General features: G+C 41.1%; 1 protein-coding gene and 1 long non-coding RNA gene across 3 annotated transcripts in view; one reads left to right on the top strand and one right to left on the bottom strand.

Moving 5' to 3' along the window:
* CFAP299 (cilia and flagella associated protein 299) overlaps nt 1-19,920 on the bottom strand; it is a 320,900-nt gene extending 300,980 nt beyond the window's left edge. For both annotated transcript variants that reach the window (XM_087962764.1, XM_026676450.2), the window contains exons 1-2: nt 19,768-19,920; nt 6,917-7,047 (exon numbers count right to left, since the gene is read on the bottom strand). In XM_087962764.1, the coding sequence (XP_087818890.1) occupies nt 6,917-7,047; nt 19,768-19,887 (251 nt within the window). In that variant the 5' untranslated portion in view covers nt 19,888-19,920. The remainder of the gene's footprint in view (nt 1-6,916; nt 7,048-19,767) is intronic.
* Nucleotides 19,921-20,128: 208 nt separating this feature from the next.
* The window catches only part of LOC148130654 (uncharacterized), a 34,798-nt gene continuing 31,321 nt past the window's right edge, over nt 20,129-23,605 (top strand). Inside the window, exon 1 of the long non-coding RNA XR_015749155.1 lies at nt 20,129-20,252. This is a non-coding gene — a long non-coding RNA (uncharacterized LOC148130654). The remainder of the gene's footprint in view (nt 20,253-23,605) is intronic.

Raw genomic sequence — 23,605 nt, 5'->3', positions numbered from 1 at the left:
GTAACCAGTTCACTTGTGCTGATTGAAAAGCTACACAAACACACCTGGGGCTTTCAAAAAAAATGGACCTAATCATATATTAAGGTAAACATGTTAAGGACAAGAACATTTTGAGTCATCGAAAAGGGTTCATAGCTCTCAGTGTGTTATTTAAAGTAGTATTTTCTATTTGTTGGATTTGTTGTGTGGGTGGGTATGGGTTAATGTGTGTGAGAATGCTACCAACTGAAGATTACCCTCAACTATATGACATAAATAGCAAACAAAAAATTAAGTTTACTTTCCTCTATTTCTTGACATGGACTTAAGACATATTCCCTTCCTCTGATCACTTTCAGAAAGCTACAGATGAATAGTCAGGAACCAATAAAAAGGCAAACATTTGAAGATTTCTTTTGTAGTTTTTTCCTTCCCCCAAAATCAAGTTGTTTTATCTAACTTCCCCATATCAAGACTCCTCTACACATCTTTAAGAAAAACAACATCCCATTTACTGCTACTAAAAGGTTTAGTGGTTAAGGCAGCAGGCTAGAAATGAGGAAACCATGAGTTAAAGTCCCACCTTAGCCATGAACATCAGCTGGGTGATTATGGACCAATCACCAGGAGACAGTGAACCGGTAGCAGAAATTTTGAGTAGTTCAGAAAACTGGCAAATTCCACCTCTGACTGGAGATTTCACAGTATTCTTCCCCTGCCACGCCCATCAAGCCACGCCCACAGAACCGGTAGTAAAAAAAAAATTGAATCCCACCACTGAACCAAACACTCTGTAAAGAACAGTAGTTACAGTAGTTATTCATAAATATGCTTATCTATCTATCTATCTACCGACCTACCTACCTACCTACCTACCTATACCAATACCTCTGCATCTATCTATCTATCTATCTATCTATCTATCTATCTATCTATCTATCTATCTATCTATCTATCTATCATCTATCTATCTATCTATCTATCTATCTATCTATCATCTACCTACCTATCTACCTATACCTCTGCATCTATCTATCTATCTATTTATCTATCTATCTATCTGTCTGTCTGTCTGTCTGTCTGTCTATCTATCTATATCTATCTATCTATCTATCTATCTATCTATCTATCTATCTATCTATCTATCTATCTATCTATCTATCTATCATCTACCTACCTATCTACCTATACCTATACTTCTGCATCTATGTATCTATGTATCTGTCTGTCTGTCTGTCTGTCTGTCTATCTCTCTCTCCCTGTCTCCCTCATGCGCGCGCACACACACACACGCAAGATGCGTGGCTGGCTTCCCCCTGCCCCAGGACTCATAAATCAACTCTCTTATGTCAACATCCTTGCATTTTTCTACAAGCCTGCCGAACACCTGGATATTCGTGTTGCAGTTTGCTGAAACCCTGGCGCTGGGCGTACTTGCCAAGGACTCTGCCTGGGAAGGCTTGTTGCAAAGGCAAAAGAGATGGGTGACCTTTTTTTTTTTTTCTGATTCAGCTGGTGACTGATCCCGTGCCAGCCAACTGCCCAGGAGAGGGTTCTTTCAAAACTTCTGCTGAGTCTTTCTATTTGGGTGACCAGCTGGGGAAGCAAACATCCGAAGCACAACAGCTGTTGGTTTCAAGGTGGGGCACTTGGCTCTTGGCTTGGGGACATTTCTCCCTCTGCTAAAAAGTCTGCCTTGACTCACACACAGGGACTTGCCTGGATAAATCCATGTAGATTTATTGGCACATTTTTTTAGAAGTGGATTGCCCTGGCCTCCTCCGTAGGGCTGAGAGAGGGGCCAAAGCCACTCAATTGGTTTCACGCCTAAGGCAGGACTGGAACTCATGGCCAACTGGTTTCCAGCAGAGGTGGTATTCAGCAGGTTCTGAGCAGTTCTGGAGAACCAGTAGCAGAAATTTTGAGTAGTTTGGAGAACTGGCCAATCCCACCTCTGACTGGCCCCGCCCCCATCTATTCTCTGCCTCCCATTGAGTCCCAGCTGATTGGCTGGGTCTCCTTTTGTTGCCCTGCACAGGAGAACGGAGCTGGAAAGCAGGTTAGTGGGATGAGGAGGGAATGGAGATTTTGCAGTATCCTTCCTCCAGGAGTGGGGACAAAATGGGGATTTTACAGTCTCGTTCCCCTGCCATCCCACCAAGCCACACCATGCCCACCAAGCCATGCCCACAGAACTGGTAGTACAAAAATTTTGAATCCCAACCCTGGTTTCTAGCCTTAAACCAATCCAAACAGTGGGGATCAAATCCACGCATCTTAAAGGTTGAGGAACACTGATATAGGGCTGTGCATTTCATTTTATTAATATCCCTCCTTTATTATTGATAACCAATTTCATGGCAGCAAACATAAACCATACTCCTTCCTCTTCCTCTTTTTTCCCACAACAACCCTGTGAGGTGGGTTGGGGTGAGAGAACGTGACCGGCTGAAAGTCACCAGCTGGTCATAAGTTGATGACTACCTTATTCCGATAGCCCTTAGACTTATATACCGCTTCACAGTACTTTACAGCCCACACTGAGCGGTTTACAAAGTCAGCCTCTTGCCCCCAACAATCTGGATCCTCATTTTACCCACCTCGGAAGGATGGAAGGCCGAGTCAACCTTGAGCCTGGTGAGATTCGAACTGCCAAATTGCAGGCAGCCGGCAGTCAGCAGAAGCAGCCTGCAGTACTGCACTCTAACCACTGCACCACAGTGGCCTATGGGAAAAATTTGTTTGGTGCTCAGGGTTTGTGGTACTCATCGCGCCTCCTGGAACCAATAAAGGATGAGGGCCAAGTTGTAGCAAGGGGGCCAATTGTCTTCTATGAAACGCTTTACCAATTCTATGCAACAACCTCTTAACTTTCAGTCCCAGCATTCTTGAGGCAAGAAATTAGGAAGTGAATTCAAATGGCTAATCCAGGATTAGAAGATATGGAAACCAGCAACGGCCAAGGGAATGCATGTTCATCTCTTAAAAGCGAGTTTAACACCAAAATAGGAAAACAAAAAAATCCACAAACTGTGAGCTCAAATGAAAGAATATTCCTTGACAGTTGAGAATTTGCAACTTTCCCTCTCATTATCTTCCAGAAAAGCATATGAAAGGCAGAGGTCATTGGTCGATTATGCAAAGCTGGGAATAAAGAAAAAGTGAACCATGTTTTGCTCCAACTAGTTTCGCTTTAAATTTGACAGCAAATGGGACACCATATGTCGGACAGCTGTCTAAGCAAAGTAAGACTTCCAAAAAGAAAGAAAAAATAAGAGGAATACAAATCCCCCAACGCAGAACCCAAGAATCTGGATTTGCAAGATGGGTGGTTAGCAGGAAAAAAGCAGTAATGTGTCAAAAATCCATTCAGGGCAGAAGTGGTATTCAGCAGGTTCTGACCACTTCTGGAGAACCGATAGCGGAAATTTTGAGTAGTTCAGAGAACCGGCAAATCCCACCTCTGACTGGCCCTGCCCCCATCTATACTCCGCCTCCCATTGAGTCCCAGCTGATTGGTTGGGTCTTCCTTGGTTGCCCTGCACAGGAGAACGGAGCTGGAAAGCAGGTTAGTGGGGTGGAGAGGGAATGGGGATTTTGCAGTATCCTTCCCCTGCCACACCTACCAAACCACACCCACCAAGCCACGCCCACAGAACTGGCAGGAAAAAAAATTGAATCCCACCACTGATTCAGGGGTCTATGGCTGATTCTAACTAAGCTACAAGTCGCCCTTGAATTAACAACCGTTCAAGGCTACAACGCAGTGGTGGCATTCAATTTTTTTTACTACCTGTTCTGTGGGCGTGGCTTGGTGGGCGTGGCAGGGGAAAGATACCGTAAAATCTCCAGTCAGAGGTAGTATTTACCAGTTCTCTGAACTACTCAAAATTTCCACTACCGGTTCTCCAGAACTGGTCAGAACCTGCTGAATACCACCTCTGCTACAACAGTATTGGAAAACGTGGTTTACAACTCATCCTTGCGCTTACAACCACTGCAGCTTCCTTGAGGTCCTGTGATCTTGGTAACGGGTATGTGTTTAGAATGGTTGCAAGATCATGGAGGATCACACGATTGCCATTTGTGACTGTCCCAACCGGCTTCTGACCAGCAAAGATTAGATTAGATTAACAGAGTTGGAAGGGACCTTGTAGGTCATCCAGTCCAACCCTCTACCCAAGCAGGAGACTCTACACCATTTCTGACAGATGGCAGTCCAGTCTCTTGTTGAAAGCCTCCAGTGATGAAGCTCCCACAACCTCTGAAGGCAACTTCTGTTTCATGGGTTGATTGTTCTCACTTATTTATAATCTCCTTATTTCCAGGTTGAATTTCTCCTTTTTCAGTTTCCATCCATTATTCCTTGTCTGGTCTTCAGGTGCTTTGGAAAATAGCTTGACCCCCACCTCTCTGTGGCATCCCCTCAAATATTAGAAGGCTGCTATCATGTCTCCCCTGGTCCTTCTCTCCACTATCCATGCCCAGTTCCTGTAACTGTTCTTCGTATGTTTTAGTCTCTAGTCTCTTAATCATCCTGGTTGCTCTTCTCTGCACTCTTTCTAGAGTCTTTTTCTAGAGTAAAGTAGATCAGGGAAGCTGGAGTCCTTGAATGATCCCAGCAAATAACGCTGTAAAATCAGAGGTGCTTCACTACCCCTCAGAGTTACTCTGTGGCAAAATGGGCTGCCAATAAATTTGATATAAATAAAATAAACTACCATGCTGCTTAACGATGGAAGTTCCAACCCCAATTGTGTTTGTAAATCAAGGACTGCCTGTATAATTTTGCTTCCTGCAAAGGTTTCGTCATCTTGGCCTGACTTTTATCCCTTATGGGAGGAGCAATCACCTCCCAGCCTTACTCCAGTGTCGCCCCTTTTGTTTCAGCTGCTCTTGCCTTCTAGCAGCTCTGCGCATACGCGCACTGGGAACAGGCTCCCCTGGCTCCTCTGCCTCGCTGCTGCCAGACTCCAAAGGCTCCGAAGGCAGCACCCCACTCCCAGATGGTCCTGGCCCCATCCCTGCATCAGACGCAGGACGCTCGTCCGAGTCCTCTCCAGACTCCCTGACTGATCCCCGTTCTTCACCACTGTCTGATTCTGCTGCTGTCCGCATCAGCTGCCGGCGAACCACAACAACTACAGAAGGTGGTGAGCACAGCCCAAAACATCGTGAGCTGTCCCCTGACACCACTAGATGACATTGCTGGGGCCCGTTACCTTAGAAGAGTGAGGAAAATCCTCAAGGACGACTCACACCCTGGTCACCACTTCTTGATACTCCTATCGTCAGGTAGGAGATATAGAAGCCTAGCCAGCCACACCAAAACAGGCTGAAGAACAGTTTTTATCCATGGCCTATCAGACTCCTGAATGGAAAAATAACTTTACAACAGCATAGTGACTTGTGGGACGACGGTGCAATCAGTGTTAGTTGGTAGGATTCACTGGGTTGGGGATTTTCTGTCTTTTGCTGTGAGCTGTATTGTGTTGAGTGTGTGCGCACGAAGGGAGGTTCAGCCAATCTCATCGTACACATGTGGCACTCTGACAATAAAGGTTTGAATTTGGAAAGAGGCAAGCCACACACTGTGTCACTTCAGGGGGAAGGATGTTGCCCCGGGTATCCAGCAGAGAAATATGGTCAGATTCCTGGCCTGCAGCTGGAAGGCCAAAAAAAGGAAAGACCCCCCCCACCAACACCCTCCATGCAGACGTGTTCACAGGTAGTCTTCCTCACGGAGAGCACTTTCCTTTTATGGAATCCTCCAGCTTGTCGATAGACCTTCAGAAATGGAAATAATTTCTAGCTGTGCTAGAAATCCTCTAACTAAATACATGTATTAGGAGTTACAAATATACATTTACTAGCTCTTTACCTATGCTTCTCTATGAAACTATGTGGTCGGGCTTAGTTTTTGGGGAGGAAAATAAGGGGAAAATTTTTTGCCTCTGCCTACCAGCATCCATCAATATTCATCTGGCTAGCATCCTGTCAGTGTGTGAGAGAGTTCAGGGCTGTTTGGAAACTGAAACAGTATTTGCTGTGTGAGCAAGAAGGAGACAGCAAGGAGCCTGGGCGTGGCTTAGCTCCACTGTTTGGTGCTGTGAAACTAAAACTGAAACTGAAACTCCTCTCCTCTGCTTGTGTTTTGCCTTTGGAACAAATTTCTTTTCAGGTGGGGATGGGGGGGAAGAACTCCTTAGCATCAGAGCGTGTTAATAATAATATACAAAATTCTAATGCTCTGATGGTCATTTCGAAAAATCCTTTCTTAGTGAGCACCTAGACGCCAAGAGGAACTTATGTGCCAAATTTCAAGTTTGCAGGCTTTGCGGTTCTGGAGATTTTGTGATGATGCGTGAGTGGTCTTTCATTTTTATATATATAGATTTAAAGATTTTATATACTGTATAAAGATGGCTTTTCCCAACCAGGTGCTCCTTAAATGAACCGATCTTCCATTCCCATCATTTCCACGACTGGAGAATTCACTTCAACCCAGCGAGAAAACCATGGCTGGGGAAAAGGGTCTTCAAATTCTTCTAGAAGACCTCATGATGCCCACCCTCTCTTCAGTTTTGGACAGCTATGCTTTAATCCAGGGGTCTTCTAAACTTGGCAACTTTTAAGACTTATGTCTATGGCCAACTGGACTTTTGTTTTTCCGTGAAGAACCAAAGACACTTCCTTGGACGAGAAGCGAAACGTTTTCAAGGAAAAGCTGCCTTTTGAAAAAGCACCTTTGGTTTGAAGACTTGTGGGCTTCAACTCCCAGAATTCCCCTGGATTGAGGAATTCTGGGAGTTGAAGTCCACAAGCCTTAAAGTTGCCGAGTTTGGAGACCCCTCCTTTAAGTGATAGATCCATTCCTCCTCCGTTACCCTTCTTCCCATCTTCTGGGATGGTCCATTAGGACCGAGTGGTCACTTACTTCTGCTGTTGTCTCTCTGAGATCCTGGAGGCTTCAGCAGCTAATTTCCTGGCGATGAAATCTTCCCTTTTCAGGACTTCTCCACTTCCTCGAAAACCCAGTTCTACCAGTTGGCGGGCCATTTCTTCATTCTGGAGAAGCAAATGGGAATTCAGGCACGCCAGAAGTGGTGGGATGCAGCCAGTGTAACAACCGGTTTGGTGATTGTGTGCTTTGCTAGCACGCACATGAACAGCTTTCTGGGAAAAACTTACCTGCTATGTTACTACTGAGGAGTAACACAGCTGAGGAGTGGCATTCCACTCTGCCGTGCTAATCAGCTGAGGGAATATAGGTAAGTAAAGTGCAAGGGGGTGGGTGGGCAGGCCCACATGATTATCAGAGCAAACACTGCCAGCAGATCGTGGGAGCTAGGGGTTCACCCAAACTAGTCCGAACCGGGAGAATCCCACTCCTGTGCACCAGTAGATTCCAACGACTCTCTGCCTAACTTACAGTACAGTTTTCATTTTGACTGAAGAACTTTGTCATGCCCCTGTTGGAGTCTGAATCTGAGGAGGAAGATGAACAGCTGACAGGGATCAGGAGCGTGGCTCCATTGGCCGTGGAGGAAGCTGGGGAAGGGCAAAGTCCGGCTGGGCAGAGCAGGGGAGAGGTAGAACAAGGGAGAGGGAGTTCAAAGGAAGACCCTGGCTTACCCCCTCTTCATCCTAGGGCGTACAGGGAGGAATGGAAGAGAGCAATGTGGGTTGCATGGCTTACGAGGGAGGAGAGGGCTCTGATTCCCTTCATTAGCTACAGCTGGGAAGACACTTGATAAGAAAGGCAGGCTGCGTGCGGCAGGCTGCTAGGAACAAACGTGACTTTATCCTGTGTTTTCATGGCTTATCTATGTTCCTGGCGTCTTCCAAACTGTATGAGTTTTGCCATGCCTTCAAGCCTGAAATTCTTGCTCGTGCCCTGCCAAACTAATTATTTCAGTTTGGCTTGTTTGGACTTTAAGTTACAGTTTGTGTGTACCTTGTTTTGAACTGAATTTTCTACTCAAAGGCTGTTCCTAGGAGAGTTTTTCTCCAGCCAGAAGGTAACCTGGACATTGAGGGCAAAGCTGGAGATAATAAAGGGACTCTTATTGCTTATCTAACTGTGTTGTCTTTGTGCCACGCCCCGGGTCATCACAAACTTACTTGGATGAGTAACAAAACTCATTTAATAAACTTTGGTCCAATTACCACGATTTAACCTGTTTTAGAGATGAGGTGAACCAGTAGAACACCAGGATTTTAATATTTATAGACGAGCGGAGTTAGTCGAAGTTGTTTTGTGACTTTTCTTGCCACATTCGTTCAAGTGAATCCCTGTGGTTATTAAATGAATCACCTGGTTGTTAAGTGAATCTGGCTTCCCCATCCACTTTGCTTGTCAGAAGGTTGCAAAAGGAGATTACATGACCCCCCCCCCCCGGGACACGGAAAGCATCATAAATGTGAGCCAGTGGTCAAGCATCTGAATGTAAATCACGTTGACCGTGGGTGGAGGGGGAGGGAATGTTGCAATGGTCATAAGTGTGAAAAACGGTCGTAAAAGTCACTTTTTTCAGTGCCATTGTAACTTCAAACGGTCATTAAGCAAAATGTTGTAAGTCAAGGACTATCTGTATTAATAGGGACTGTAATAGGCATGTTTGTTTCCTTCTGCTACATCATAAAGGATGATGTGTACATCAGAGAACAATACCACTATTATGAGCCATGGTAGCGCAGTGGTTAGAATGCAAGACTGCAGGCTACTTCTACTGACTGCCGACTGCCGACTGCCAACTGCCAGTAGTTTGATCCTGACCGGCTGAAGGTTGACTCAGCCTTCCATCCTTCTGAGCAGTGATGGGATTCAATTTTTTTTTACCACCGGTTCTTGGTGGGCGTGCTTTGCGCACACGCAGAGGGTTTACTACTGACCTTCTCCTGCAATCCTGCACTCTCTGTGTGTGTTCAACAGCTGACGCATGGCAATCCACTGTGCCGCACGAAGCAGCTCAGCTTCAAAACCAAGAAACAAAGGTTAGTATAGAGCCAGGGTGGGCAGGAGGGCCCAGTAGCTGATCGTCGGAGCAAACCAGTTTGCTCACAGATGATCCACGGAGAACAACTAGACACAAAAACAGTTTTTTCCCCGAAAGCCATCGCTCTGCTAAACAAATAATTCCCTCAACACCGTTCAACTATTTACAAAGTGTACACTACTATTACTGTTAATCTTCTCATCACTCCTTATCACCGATCCCCTCCCACTTGTGATTGTAGGACTGTAACTTTGTTGCTTTGATTGTTGATATGATTTGATTGTTGATTGTACCCTATGACTATCATTAAGTGTTGTACGTTATGATTCTTGATTCTTAACGAATGTACCTTTTCTTTATGTATACTGAGAGTATTTACACCAAGACAAATTCCTTGTGTGTCCAATCACACTTGGCCAATAAAGAATTCTATTCTATTCTATTCTATTCTATTCTATTCTATTCTATTCTATTCTATTCTATTCTATTCTATTCTATTCTATTCAACCGAACCAGGCCGAACTGGTAAATCCCTCCCCTGCTTCCAAGGTAGATAACATGAGGACCCAGATCGTTGGGGGAAATAGGCTGATTCTGTAAGACTGTAAGGCTGGAAAGCACCGTGAAGCGGTATATAAGTCTAAGTGCTATTGCTATTGGTATGATGAACGACAATAACAGAGAAAAATAAACGGAAACAAAAGAGAAATGGGGAATCTAAGACAGAAGCTTGTTGCACACATCAGCAAAGGAATAGGGCCTCCCAGGTCCATTGCATCAAATACCCATTTCTGCCAATCAAAAAAAAGTAGACTTGGTGGGGAAACGCTTACACAACTGAGTTAAAGATGCCACAGCTCTCTCTGTGTCATCTACTCTACAGTTTAAGCAGCACCACTTTAAACAAAAGTGAAATAATATTTCCACCTAGTGGCAAACCTGAGGAACCACAGTCCAATTTCATGGACATCCATTAGATTAGGAGGTTCTGGAAAAGGTTGAGGGGAAAAAAAACCTTCTGGAAGACATAATGCAACTTCTGAAGGACATTATGGGAAATAGTGCCCCCCCCCCTTTCTCAAAGGAGTTCAGTAAGGCCAAGCTGGTTATTGCAGGAAAAACCTGCAAGCCACCATCAGAGTTTGAATCTCATCATCTCTCAGAGATGCTTTAGAGATGCTGTTGCACTGAGCACAGGGGGGTTGAGCTAGATGACCTTTAAGGTCTCTTTGAAATGTATTCGGTTTCCTTAATCCCCTAGAATTAAATACATGCAGCTCCAACTCCGACAATCACCAAGGGAGACATAGTTAGGAAAAAGAAACCCTACCCATCCTGTCTACTGTTTTTTAGCATATTTCTCAGGATCGTAAATAAAACAACCAAGCCATGATGGGTAGTCCTCAACTTATGACCATAATTGAGCCCCATATTTCCATTACTAAGCCAGACGGTTGTTAAGTGAGTTTTGCCCCATTCTGCAACCTTTCTGGCCACCATTGTTCAATGAATCACTGCAGATGTTAAGTTAGGAACACAGTTGCTTTGACCATTTAACTTCCTTAGTAAATAACAGAATAGCAGAGTTGGAAGGGACCTTGGAGGTCTTCTAGTCCATCCCCCTGCTGAAGCAGGAGACCCCTATACCAGTGGTGGCTAACCTTTTGGGGCTCCCGTGCCGAAAATGGTGTGCATGCTTGCAGGTAGTCCTCGACTTACAACAGTTCATTTAATCAATGTTCACAGTTATAATGGCACTGAAAAAGTGACTTATGACTATTTTTCACACTTATTGCAGCATTTCCATGGCAACACGATCAAAATTCAGGCGCTTGGCAACCGATTCATATTTATGATGGTTGCAGAGTCCCGGAACCTTCTGACAAGCAAAGTCAATGGGGAAATCCAGGTTCACTTAACAACCGTGTTACTAGCTTAACAACTGCAGTGGCGCACTTCACCACTGTGGCAAGACAGGTTGTAAAATGGGGCAAAACTCACTTAACGAATGTTACACTTAACAGCAGAAATTTTGGGCTCAACTGTAGGTCAGGGGAACCACCTTTACAACAAATTGTGTAAATTGCCACAGGCATGCTGCAGGCCTCCAAGGCATGTGTGTGTTTGTGGTTTGTGTGTGTGTGTGAGAGAGAGAGAGAGAGAGAGAGAAACCACAAGTCTAGGTTCTACTTTTAGGACAAACTCAATGGCAGCTTGTCAAGGATATTGCCAAAATAGAGAGGTTGGTCATATTCAAGGATATTTAAGCTGCGAAAGGTAAGATGCTTTCCCAGATCAATTTTTAGAACGATGTATCCATTTGGGCAACACGCTAAACTAGGTTAGTCCCAAAGGTGCTTTTTTGGGGGGAGGCAACTGGACTTTCTTGTTTTTTCTTTTGAAGATGTTTCCCTTCTCATCCAAGAAGCTTCTTCAGCTCGGACTGGATTAGTAGGGAATGGAAGGATTGATATTCCTTGCAGACAGCTGGTCATTTGCATCCTTTTAGAGGGTCGTTGAGGCCACTTGGAGGTTTATCTGTGTCCTCAGGGTCACCTGAGTAGTGCAAATAGTTCCTATAGTCTGCAATTTTTTCCTCTACAAATCCCTTCCTATTCACACACCGTTCCAAAGGCGTTCATCCCAAATTGTACAGCTCAAAGTCTGTAGAGATGCTCAATCATCCAGGTCATGGTTGTCCCAAAGGTGCTTTTTCAGGAGGCAACTGGACTTTCTGTTTTTTCTTTGAAGACATTTTGATTCTCATCCAAGAAGCTTCTTCAGCTCTGACTGGATTAGTAATGAAATGGATTAGTAATGGAAGGATTGATATTGCTTGCAGACAGCTGATCATTTGCATCCTTTTAGAGGGTCATTGAAGCCACTTGGAGGTTTATCTGTGTCCTCAGGGTCACCTGAGTAGGGCTCCTCGTTCCTGAAGCCTGCAATTTTTCCCTCTGGAAATCCATCCCTACTCCCACACCATTCCAAGGGTGTTTATCCCAAATTGTACAGCTCAAAGACTGTAGAGATTCTCAGTCCTCCAGGTCATGGTTGCCCCAAAGGTGCTTTTTCAGGAGGCAACTGGACTTTCTGGTTTTTCTCTGAAGACGTTTTGATTCTCATCCAAGAAGCTTCTTCAGCTCGGACTGGAAGGTGGGGAATGGAAGGATTGATATTCCTTGCAGACAGCTGGTCATTTGCATCCTTTCAGAGGGTCACTGAAGCACCTGAAGAGGTTTATCTGTGTCCTCGGGGTCACCTGAGTAGTGCAAACAGTTCCTGTAGTCTGCAATTATTTCCTTTGGAAACCCGACACCATTCCCTATTCCATTCCAAGGGCGCTCATCCCAAATTGCATAGCTAAAAGGCTGTAGAGGTTCTTCAGTCCTCCAGGTCATGGTTGCTTTTTTTTTTTTTTTGCAGGAGGCAGCTTGACTTTCTTTTTTCTCTGAAGACTAAAAGGATGCAAATGACCAGCTGTCCGCAAGGAATATAAATCCTTCCATTTCTCACTATCCTGTCAGAGCTGAAGAAGATTCTTGGATGAGAAGCGAAACGTCTTCAAAAGGGGGAAAAAAAAAAAAAAACAGAAGGTCCAGTTGCCTCTTGAAAAAAAAGCACCTTTGGGGCGGAGCTGGCGTCGCGACGATACGGCATGCGATCCCGGTGGTCTGAGATCGCTGCCGATCCGATATCTTTGCTCCTGGACGGTCCAAGTGGATCTAAACCGTCCCGAAGAGACGGTGAATGTAAAGAGCGCATCCTGTCGATCCCAGGGATATCGCAAAGTCCCTGGTAGATCCAGGAGAAGCTCTTTTTGCCAGCGGCAAAGAGGCAGCCATTAAAGCTGCTGAAGTAGGGACAGCTCCGAAACGGAAGAGAACAGAAAGAGAGAGTGTGCCGGTTTGGTGAGAACTTTTTCTTTAAGACTTGAAAGGACACCCTAAGGGAAAGAAAGAATCTGTAAAAGTTTTGACAGAAGTGATTAAGTGGCGATTTTAAACAGTAATGTCAAAGTAATTTTTTTTTTCCTCATTGCTGGATTTCCTACACATGATCTTATATTTTGAAACTGGACTGGGTTTTTTTCTCTTCTTTTTATCAATTCTTTTCTCCTTTTTGATTTTATAATATTCTAAGCTAGAGACTCCCTTTTAGTTATTTTTTAAAAAATATCTTTTCCTTTTTTAAAATTAATTCTTATTATATTTTGCTTGGAAAAGGAGGGGGAAAGTGAAAGCTAAAGAAACTTTGTAACACTGCCAACTAGAGTCTTGGAAATATTCTGTTTCTCTTTTGACCAGACAAAGCTGAGAAAGAACTGAGACTTTTTTTCAAGGACATTGCCTGTTTGATAAGATAGAGGGAAGAGCATGGGAGAGTATTATTGCAGGTGCTCTTCTGGGTTTCTATCAACAGCTGGACTCTGGTGTTGAAGTCTAGGAAAAGAAAAGGTGATAAGTCTTTGGAGAAGAGAGTTATAACAAGAGCCTTGGATAATTAAACAAAGTGCAGTGTGCTCTTTTTATTCTTTCTAAGCTGTGCTACCCCTCCTCATCAGTTTACTTTTTTTTGTAATAGCTATTTGGATTTTTGGCTCTTTGGAACTTGTCTTTGTTTCTGTTTTTTCTTGTCTTTGGAAGTTAAATTTCTACGCTTGCTTTTTATTTTAAAGGAAAGCTTTAGTATTAACATTTCCCTTCCTTTTCTTTTTAAGGGAGTAGCCTTTTTCTTCTCTCTCCCTTCCTGGTATTTTTGTCTTTCCATCCATCTTCTATATTGGTTTTTCTTTTTTTCTTTTTTTGGTTTATTTTCATACATCCTTTTATATTTGAGACCTCTTAATTGGATTAAGGTGTTGAAGAACCTGAAGATTTTTTTTTCTTTTTTTTTCTTTTTTCTTCACTTTTTCGCCTTTTTTAGGATTTTATAACTTTTTCTTTTTTGTGTGCGTTTATGGTGTGTTTATGGTCTTTTCCTTCATTTTTGAATTTTTACTGCCATCTAACTAACCGATTGGATTAAGGTATACAAGAACCTGAAGAAATTTTCTCTTCTTTTTCATTATTATTACTATTTGGCTTCTTTTTTCCTACTATTTTTATTTGGAACTGCAATTGGTTATTCCACAATTGGATTAAGGTTTAGAAGAACCTGAAGATTTTGAATTGCTCAAAATGAGTAGGAAATTAACAGCTCCTGGTTCTTCAACTTCTACTTCTTCCTCTCCACCATCTGGAGGACAACGTTCAATACAGACAATGTTAAGGCAAGAAAAAGAAAAAGAAAAAGTGACCCTGCAGATGATTATGCAAGGAATTCAAAATATTCAAATAAGAGAATATTGAAAAGAGAATAGAGAACATTGAACAAAGAACAGGGAAGACCGATGAAAAAGTGGAGAACATCCAACAAATGATGATGAAGTATGATGAGAGACTCCAAAAAATTGAAGAAGAAGATAAACAAAGAGACAAGAAGATTGAAGACATTGATAACCGTTTAACTGTTGTTGAACAAGATAAAAGTGGTATGCTGAGATGGGAGATGGACAGATCAGAATTTTATCTTAGATTGCAAAACATAGAGGAAGAAAAAGGACAAAATCTAGCTGAGATAATGATAGAAATATTGGCTGAAGCTCTGGAAATAACTGAAGAGAAGATGATGGATGGAATAGATGAGGTTTATCGAGTCTTCACAAGATATGCAATGAGAAATAGCTTACCAAGAGAAGTTCACATCAGATTTACAAAGAAAGCCATTAAAATGCAAATACGGCAAGTGGCAAGAGAGAAAACATTGAAATACAAAGATAAGGAGATTGTGGTCTTGAAATAAGTACCCAGAAGAGTGAGAGAGATGAGAAGATAATACTGATTTTTGACCAAATTGCTACTTAAAAAAGAGGTGAATTATAGATGGCTGATTCTAGAAGGTTTAATGTTCACATGGCAAGATCAGAGATATAGAATTGACTCAATTGAGAAAGCTGAATCATTTTACACAGAATTTTTCAGAGGGGAGGAAGAGGCAGAAAAAGAAATTTCACTAATTGAATTCCAAGAGGACTCCCAAACGACAACTGAAAAAGAAGAAGGTGCAGTAGGTGGAAAGGAGGAAGCCAAAGAACAACATGAACCAAGATCCACGAGAGCTGTCAAACCTAACTACAAAATATAACCATGGAAGAGAAAAAATTGATTACAATTAATATAAATGGACTTAACTCAGCCGTTAAAAGAAGGAAAGCCTTTCATAAATTAGAGAAATTAAAATTTGATATAATCTGCCTACAAAAAGTACATATTAAAAAACAATATGAACAATTGTTGATACAGCCAAAATTAGGGAAAATATTCACTTCCTTGACACAATGTAAGAAAAGAGGTGTGGTTTTATATATTAAAGAGACCATTCCAGCGAAGTTGATTTATACTGATGACGATGGAAGAATACTAATGGTGGAAATAATGGACAATAATACGAAAACACTCCTGATTGCAATTTATGCCCCGAATGACAATCAAGAAGAATTCTATAAAAAATTACACATGAAAATAATTGAACTGGACTATATTAATATAGTTATGATGGGAGATTTTAATGGGATTGTAGACAATAAACTGGACTATACAGCACAGAAAACAATAAAGCAAAACAGAAAGACTCTCCCTAAATCTTTTTTTTAAAATGGTAAATGAAATAAACTTAAAAGATACATGGAGAGAAAGAAATGCTAAAACTAAACAATACACCTTCTACTCAAATAGACACTTATCATTGTCCAGAATAGATATGATATGGATGTCAACAGAATTGTTAACTAATATTCAAGAAATAAATATTGAAACAAGTACTTGGGCAGATCACAATCCAATGACAATTAAATGGAAAGGACAAAGAAGATCTAGATGGACGTTAAATAACACTATTTTAAAGGAAAAAGACTTCACACAGTGGATGGAGAAAGAATTGCCTTTTTTCTTTAGAGAAAACAAAAAAGAAGATACATCAATCCAGAATGTATGGGATACAATGAAGGCATATGCCAGAGGCTTGATGATAGACTATACAAGGAAAAGAAATACCATGGAAAGCCTCTAAAACATTAGAAGATGAGTATAAAGGACTTGAAAAAGAGCTACAGAAAATGCCACAGAAAAAGGACATTAAGTTAAAAATGGATATAACCAAACATAAAATGGGTTTAATAGAAAAAGAAGAATTAGCACAAAAAATTAGAGGTGCTAAACAGAACTACTTTGAAGAGGCAAATAAATCAGGCATATAAATTGAGAAAGGAAAAAGAATCAAAGAAAATATTGCAATTAATAGATGACCAAGGCCAAAGTTTGCTATGGTAGTAAAGAGAAGAAGGAAATCATTTGATTATGGGAAACTATACACACAAGAGAATATTGATGAGGAAAGAGTTAAACAGTATTTACAGAATGCTAATTTACCCCAAATACCTAAAGAGACTGAAACAATGTTAGAAAGCAATATAAAGATGATGGAGTTAACTGAAGCACTTAAGAAGCAAAATAATGGAAAGGCACCAGGCCCAGATGGACTTCCGGCAGAATTTTACAAAACATTACAAGAATCATTGAACTTTCCATTGCTAGAAGTTATGAATGAAGTTATGTTAAAGAAGAGGATACCTAAATCATGGTCAGAAGCTTATATCACACTTATTCCAAAAGAAGAGACCGATCCATTACAAATCAAGAACTATAGACCTATTTCTCTATTAAACTCAGATTATAAAATCTTTGCTTCAATATTGGCAGAAAGACTTAAAAAATACTTAAATAATTTTATCCATCCTGATCAAAATGGATTTCTGCCAAAGAGACAAATTAAAGACAATATGAGAGTAATCTTGGACACTTTGGAATACTACAAGGCGCATCCTGAAAAACAAATGGCTCTGATATTTCTAGATGCACAGAAGGCATTTCACAATGTGAATTGGCGATTCATGTTGTTACTGCTGGAACAGATGGGCTTTGCTAGAAAATTTACTCAAGCAATAGAAGCTATATATCATAAACAGACGGCAAAAGTAATGATAGAGGGAGAACTGACAGATTCTATCGATATAAGAAAAGGAACAAGACAAGGGTGCCCACTATCACCTCTGTTGTTTGTGTTAACTTTGGAAGTGCTAAATAGAAATATTAGAGATGAAAAGAATATAAAAGGGATGAAAATTAAAAAGGAAGAATTTAAGTTGCAAGCATTTGCAGATGATCTGGTTTTTATCTTAGAAGACCCACTTGAAACAGCGTCAAAATTGATAGAAAAGATAGAGACATATGGAAAGGTGGCTGGTTTGAAAATAAATAAAGAGAAGACAAAGATCTTGACAAAGAATATGCTATCAAGACAAAAGGAAGAACTGGCAGACCTATTGAAAATTCAGGTCACGAATAAGATCAAGTATTTGGGGATATATTTGACAGCAAGATGCAGTACACTAAAAGAGAATAATTATATCAAACTTAAACAGCAGATAGCACTAGATTTAGTGAAATGGGAAAATTTACAACTGTCATTAATAGGGAGAATATCAACAATCAAGATGAATATATTACCCAGAATTTTATATTTGTTTCAAACAATTCCAATTAGGCTTGGGAAAGACTACTTTGAAGATTTAAATAAAATTGTGTTGAAATATATATGGCAAGGTAAGAAAGCGAGAATAAAGTTAAAACTTTTGCAAGATGCTAGAATAAGAGGAGGATTTGGTTTGCCTAATTGGGAGTTGTATTACCAAGCTACAAACTTGATGTGGGTTAAGGAATGGGTAACACTAAGAAATACTAGATTGTTGACATTAGAAGAACATGATTTGTTGTTGGGGTGGCATGCTTTTTTATGGTATAAAGGAACTAAAACACAGGGGTACTTTAGAAGACATTATATACGGGAGTCTCTGTGGTTAAACTGGGAGAAGATTAAAAGACAATGTTATTTGAAAATTCCAGTCTGGCTATCGACTATTGAAGCATTTTCTTATCCTATAATATACAAAAAGGAACAAACAGTTAGATATGGTGAAATATTGAATGAAAAGGGTGAACTTAAATCTATACAAAAACTAGAGGAACAAGGTATAAAGATGAATTGGTTTTCATATGCGCAAATACATTCAAGGTATGATAAAGATTCTAAAATGGAAGGTTTCTATGACAAACTGACTGACTTAGATAAGATTTTGACAGGTACTGATGAAAAAGTGATTAAAAAATTGTATGGATATTTATTAGAAATTAAACTAGAAGAAGAACAAGTTAAAGAAACAATGATTGCTTGGGGGAAGAATTTTGGATATGGGATTGATCTAGAGAAATGGCAAAAATTGTGGTCTCAAAATTATAAAATGACAATGTCAACAGCATATAAAGAAAATTTGTATCAGATGTTTTACAGGTGGCATTTCCCCCCCGGCAAGAATAGCAAGAATGTTCAAGAATAAATCCGAAAAATGTTGGAAATGTCATCAGACACCTGGCTCATATTACCATATTTATTTATTTATTTATTTATTTTATTTATTTATTTGATTTGCCAATTGTTTACAAGATAATAAGTATAAGTGTATACATAGTTGTGAATACATGAAATGGGTACATATAAGAAAAATAAAAGAAGAATAAGAGAAACAATAGGACAGGGACGGTAGGCACGTTGGTGCGCTTATGCACGCCCCCTATATGTGGTGGACGTGTGCGGATGCTAAAAAATACTGGACTAAAATCCACACGTAGTTGGAAAAAAATGACAAAAAAACATATAGATTTGAAACCAGAGATATTTTTATTGGGAATTTTACCTGAAATATATAGTAAAGACTTGAAATACCTGATTGTAAATGTATTAACAGCAGCTAGGATTGTATTTGCTAAAAACTGGAAAAATGAGAAAACACCATCACAGGAGGAAATCATTAAGAAAATATTGGAATGTGCTGAAATGAGTAGATTGACATTTGAAATTAGAGAACAAGATGATAAACAATTTTATAAAATTTGGGATCTATTCTATCAATGGTTGGACAATAGTAATGAAATAGGTAGACTTTTAGAAAATAATAAATATATAAAGATGTATTCTTTTCTTATTATATCTACAAAATGATTCTAGGATAGATCTGGGACGATAATATGAATTGACATAAAACAAATTAAGTAAAATATGATCATTTTGTAAAACATGAATGAATAAAAGTATAGTCAAATGATTGATTAATAATGATATTAATGTATTTAATATTTGATTGAAAATATGAGATTATATACAATGTAATTATAATTGAAGACTATGAAATGGAAGCACAAAACAATTTGTAAACCAACCAGCACAATGTATGTACATATATGGAAGATTACTTGATGTTTTTATGTTTTGTTTGTTTATGTTTATTTCAAAAACCAATAAAAACTTTTTTTAAAAAAAAGAAAGAAAGAAAAAAAGCACCTTTGGGGACAACCATGGCCTGGAGGACTGAGAATGTCCACAAACTCGGTTAGTGTGAGTTTGTGGTGGTGTTACTTTTGTGTAAAACCGTCCCACTTGATTAGCTGATGATTCAATAAACTGTGCAAACTCAAAACAAAGCATTCACTTGTCAGCTCTTGTCGAGTGGGACAAACCCACTTTAACCCTAACAGAGACTCTTCTGTCCGGGTCTGAGGGTTGCATGCGGGCACGGAAAGAGCCTGCACTCAGCCCATGCTCAGAGGCGCTTTGTGTCCAAGCAAGGAAGGCTCACCTCCAGGTAAAAGAGGTCCTGCGTGGTGATCTGAGAGTCCAGATACTCCTCGTAAGTGCTAAACTGGGTGACGATGTGATCCAAGACAGCGCCGGTATCGTCGCTCTCCGCGCCCGCCATCCCCAAGCTCGAGCGGAGCCGGCTGGCCGCGACCCTAGCAACCGCCCGCCGCGTCCCTAACAACCGCCCGCCGCTTTACCTGCTGTCATTCCCACCCCGTCAACACCGCCCCCTCCCTTGGCACAGCCAATCGCTCGGAAGCATCATGAACTGACCCCACCCACCATCAGCCCAGCTGGCCAATCGCACGGAGAACACTTGCGTTCCTAACTTTGAAACAAACAAACAAACACACACACACACACACACACACACACATCATCGAAACGCGAATCTCCGCAACCCGAAAAAATGGATCTGCGAAGAGGCAGTGACTCCCTTGCAGAGTCTCGTCGGAATCTGTAACAGCTCCTACCAAGAATTGGGTCTCTGCGCAGAATATTAGATTAGATTACAGATTAACAGAGTTGGAAAGGACCTTATAGGTCATCTAGTCCAACTCCTCGCCCAAGCAGGAGACCCTACACCATTTCTGACAAATGGCAGTCCAATCTCTTCTTGAAAGTCTCAACTGATGGCGCTCCCACAACTTCCGAGGGCAACTTCTGTTCCATGGGTTTGATTGTTCTCACTGTCAGAAAGTTTCTTCTTATTTCAAGGTTGAATCTGGGCGGGGGGAGTTGGACTAGATGACCTATAAGGTCCCTTCCAACTCTGATTATCTGTTATCATCCAAGTCCTTGCTCGCCGAGGCCCTGCTGCTGGCGAACCACAACAACACCAATTCAAAGTTGGAAAAGCACACCCCACCCCCACCCAAAAAAAAGAGTTATGACGCAGCATCCCCATGGTCAAAATTCAGATGCTTGGCACCTGCCTCATATTTATGACAGTCACAGTATTTGGGGTTATGTGATCACCTTTTGCAACCTCCTGACAAGCAAAGGCAACAGGGGAAGCGAGATTCACCTTCACAACCATGTTACTAACTTAATAACTCCTAGTAGTTTTTTTTTTTTAATTTGTCAATTGCTTACAAGATAATAGGTATAAGTAAAAACATAGTTATGAATACACGGATACATATAAGAAAAATAAAAATATATAAAAGAAACAATAGGACAGGGACGGTAGGCACGTTGGTGCGCTTATGCACGCCCCTTACAGGCCTTTTAGGAAAGGGGTGAGGTCAATAGTAGACAGTCTAAGGTTAAAGTTTTTGGGGTTTGGGGAAGAAACCACAGAATCAGGTGGAGTATTCCAGACATTGACCACTCTGTTGCTGAAGTCGTATTTCCTGCAATCAAGTTTGGTGCAGTTTACCTTGAGTTTGTATCTATTGTTTGCTCTTGTATTGTTATGGTTGAAGCTGAAGTATTCATTGACAGGTAGGACATTGCAGTGTATGATTTTATATACTAAGATCGGACCGAAGGCGGCGTAGTTCTAGGTTTTCTAGGTCTAGAATTTCGAGTCTGGTGGCATAAGGTATTCTGCAATGAGTAGAGGAGTGGAGAACTCTTCTTATGAAATATTTCTGGACTTTCTCAACTGTGTTAATGTGGGTTCCAGACTGATGAGCTGTATTCGAGTATTGGTCTAGCAAATGTTTTGTATGCTCTAGTTAGTAGTGTGATATTACCAGAGAAAAAGCTACGTAGGATTAGGTTAACAACTCTTAATGCCTTTTTGGCTATGTAGTTGCAGTGGGCTCTAGCACTTAGGTCATTCGAGATGAGTATTCCCAGGTCCTTTACAGAGATTGGATCATCAACAAGATCTTGACTATTCAGCTTGTATTTTATTTTCTGATTTTTTTTGCCAATATGTAAGACAGAGCATTTATTTATTGAGATTTGAAGTTGCCATTTGTTTGACCATTCTGATACATAGTCGAGGTCTTTTTGAAGGGTAGCAGTATTGTCTGTGGTGTTGAATAGCTTTACATCATCAGCGAAGAGAACGCAGTTGCTCTTGATATGATCACAGAGGTCATTTATGTAGAGTATAAAAACAGTTGGTCTTAGAACACTGCCTTGGGAGACACCACTGTTGACAGGTACAGAATTTGATAGGACGCTCCCAATTTTGACCATTTGTTGTCTGTTTGCCAGGAATGCTTCTATCCAGTTATGCAGGTGTCCAGAGATACCGTAAGATTTTAGTTTTAGGAGTAGTTTGTCGTGTACCACTGAATCAAAGGCTTTACAGAAGTCTATGTAGATTGCGTCTATTGCTTTGCCCTGATTGAGTTGTGTAGTCCATATGTTTTTGCAGTGTAAGAGTTGCAGATTACAGGATAGTTTTTTCCTAAAACCAAATTGTTTATTAGAGAGTAGGTTGTTTGTTTCTAAATGGAGGATGATGGATTGGTTAATAATTGATTCCATGACTTTACAGGTGACGCAGCATAAGGAGATTGGTCTGTAATTTTCAACTAGGCTTGGGTCTCCCTTTTTGAAGATGGGGATGACTGTGGCTTGTGACCATAGGTTAGGCAAGGAGCTGGTCCTGAAAGATTTTTCAAAGATTATGCTTAGAGGTTCGGTTATAGCAGTGGGTAGCTTTTTAAAGAAGTAGGCACATATTCTGTCTGGTCCAATAGATAGAGATGGTTTTAGATTGCGCAGTGCTTTTTAAACATTGTCTTCTGTAAAATCGATATTTATTAGATCATTGTAGTTGTCTGTGGTTCGACGAGGAAATACTGGGCATGATCCATTGCTGTTTACAAATACTGAGCCGAAGAATGTGTTAAAGAGGTTGGCTTTAATGGTGTCATCGTTGCAGTCTTTACCATCAGGTCCTATCAAGGGTGGGATAGACCTTGAGTCTTTTAGTTTGTTGTTTACAAAATTGTAGAAAGTGCGTAGGTTTTCTTCTTGTTTAATGTGATAATTGGTGCATTCAGTTTTTATCTGGTGGCATATATTTTTGTATTGGCTTTTGAAGTTGGCAACGTGACCAGATTTGTTTTTCCGCAATAACTGCAGTGACTCAGTCAACAACGGTGGCAAGAAAGGTCATAAAATGGGGCAAAACTCACTTAACAGTCTTGCTTAACGATGTAAATTTTGGCTTCGATTGTGATCATAAGTCATATACAATACCTGTATTGCATATGAGATTATTAGTGTTACATTATTCTCTTGCCAGTGGTGGGATTCAAATTTTTTTACTATCGGTTCTCTGGGTGTGGCTTGGTGGGCTTGGCTTGGCTTGGTGGGCATGGCTTGGTGGGCATGACAGGGGAAGGATACTTCAAAATCCCCATTCCCTGTGATGACCCAGAGTGTAACACAAACTTAACAAAATCTAAACAAACTACAATGATGAAATTTCGACAACGGACCAGGATAAGTAATTACCAACTTCAAGGAGATAACAAGGCACAGTCTGTTGGAAGGACGCCAACCAAGATAACTTCAGCCCAAAATAAAACACGCTTTGCTTCTGGCAACACTGTGTTTTAACCGTCTCTCTTATATACTATTCTCCCCAGTTGCAACCAATGAGGAGGATCATGGCCGCCTCCTCTCTCGCAAGCCAAGTTGTTGCCTCCTCCGTTCCTCCCTGCATGTCCTAGGATGCAGAGGGGATGGGCTTGGTTCTTCCTCTGACTGCCCAGCCGGCCTCTGCCCTTCCCCAGCCTCCTCCACAACCTCTGGAGCCACACCTCCACTCCCTGTCAGCTGTTCCTCCTCTCCCTCAGAGTCCGATTCTACCAAGGGTATGACATTCCCTCCCTACCCCACTAAGCTGATTTCCAGCTCCATTC

Source organism: Notechis scutatus, chromosome 4 (genome assembly GCF_049901735.1).
Source record: "Notechis scutatus isolate UNSWTSFEM ecotype Mainland chromosome 4, rNotScu1.2, whole genome shotgun sequence".
Lineage (NCBI taxonomy): Eukaryota > Metazoa > Chordata > Lepidosauria > Squamata > Elapidae > Notechis > Notechis scutatus.
Note: the sequence above shows the minus strand (reverse complement) of the source record. Positions and strands in the feature narration are given on the sequence as shown.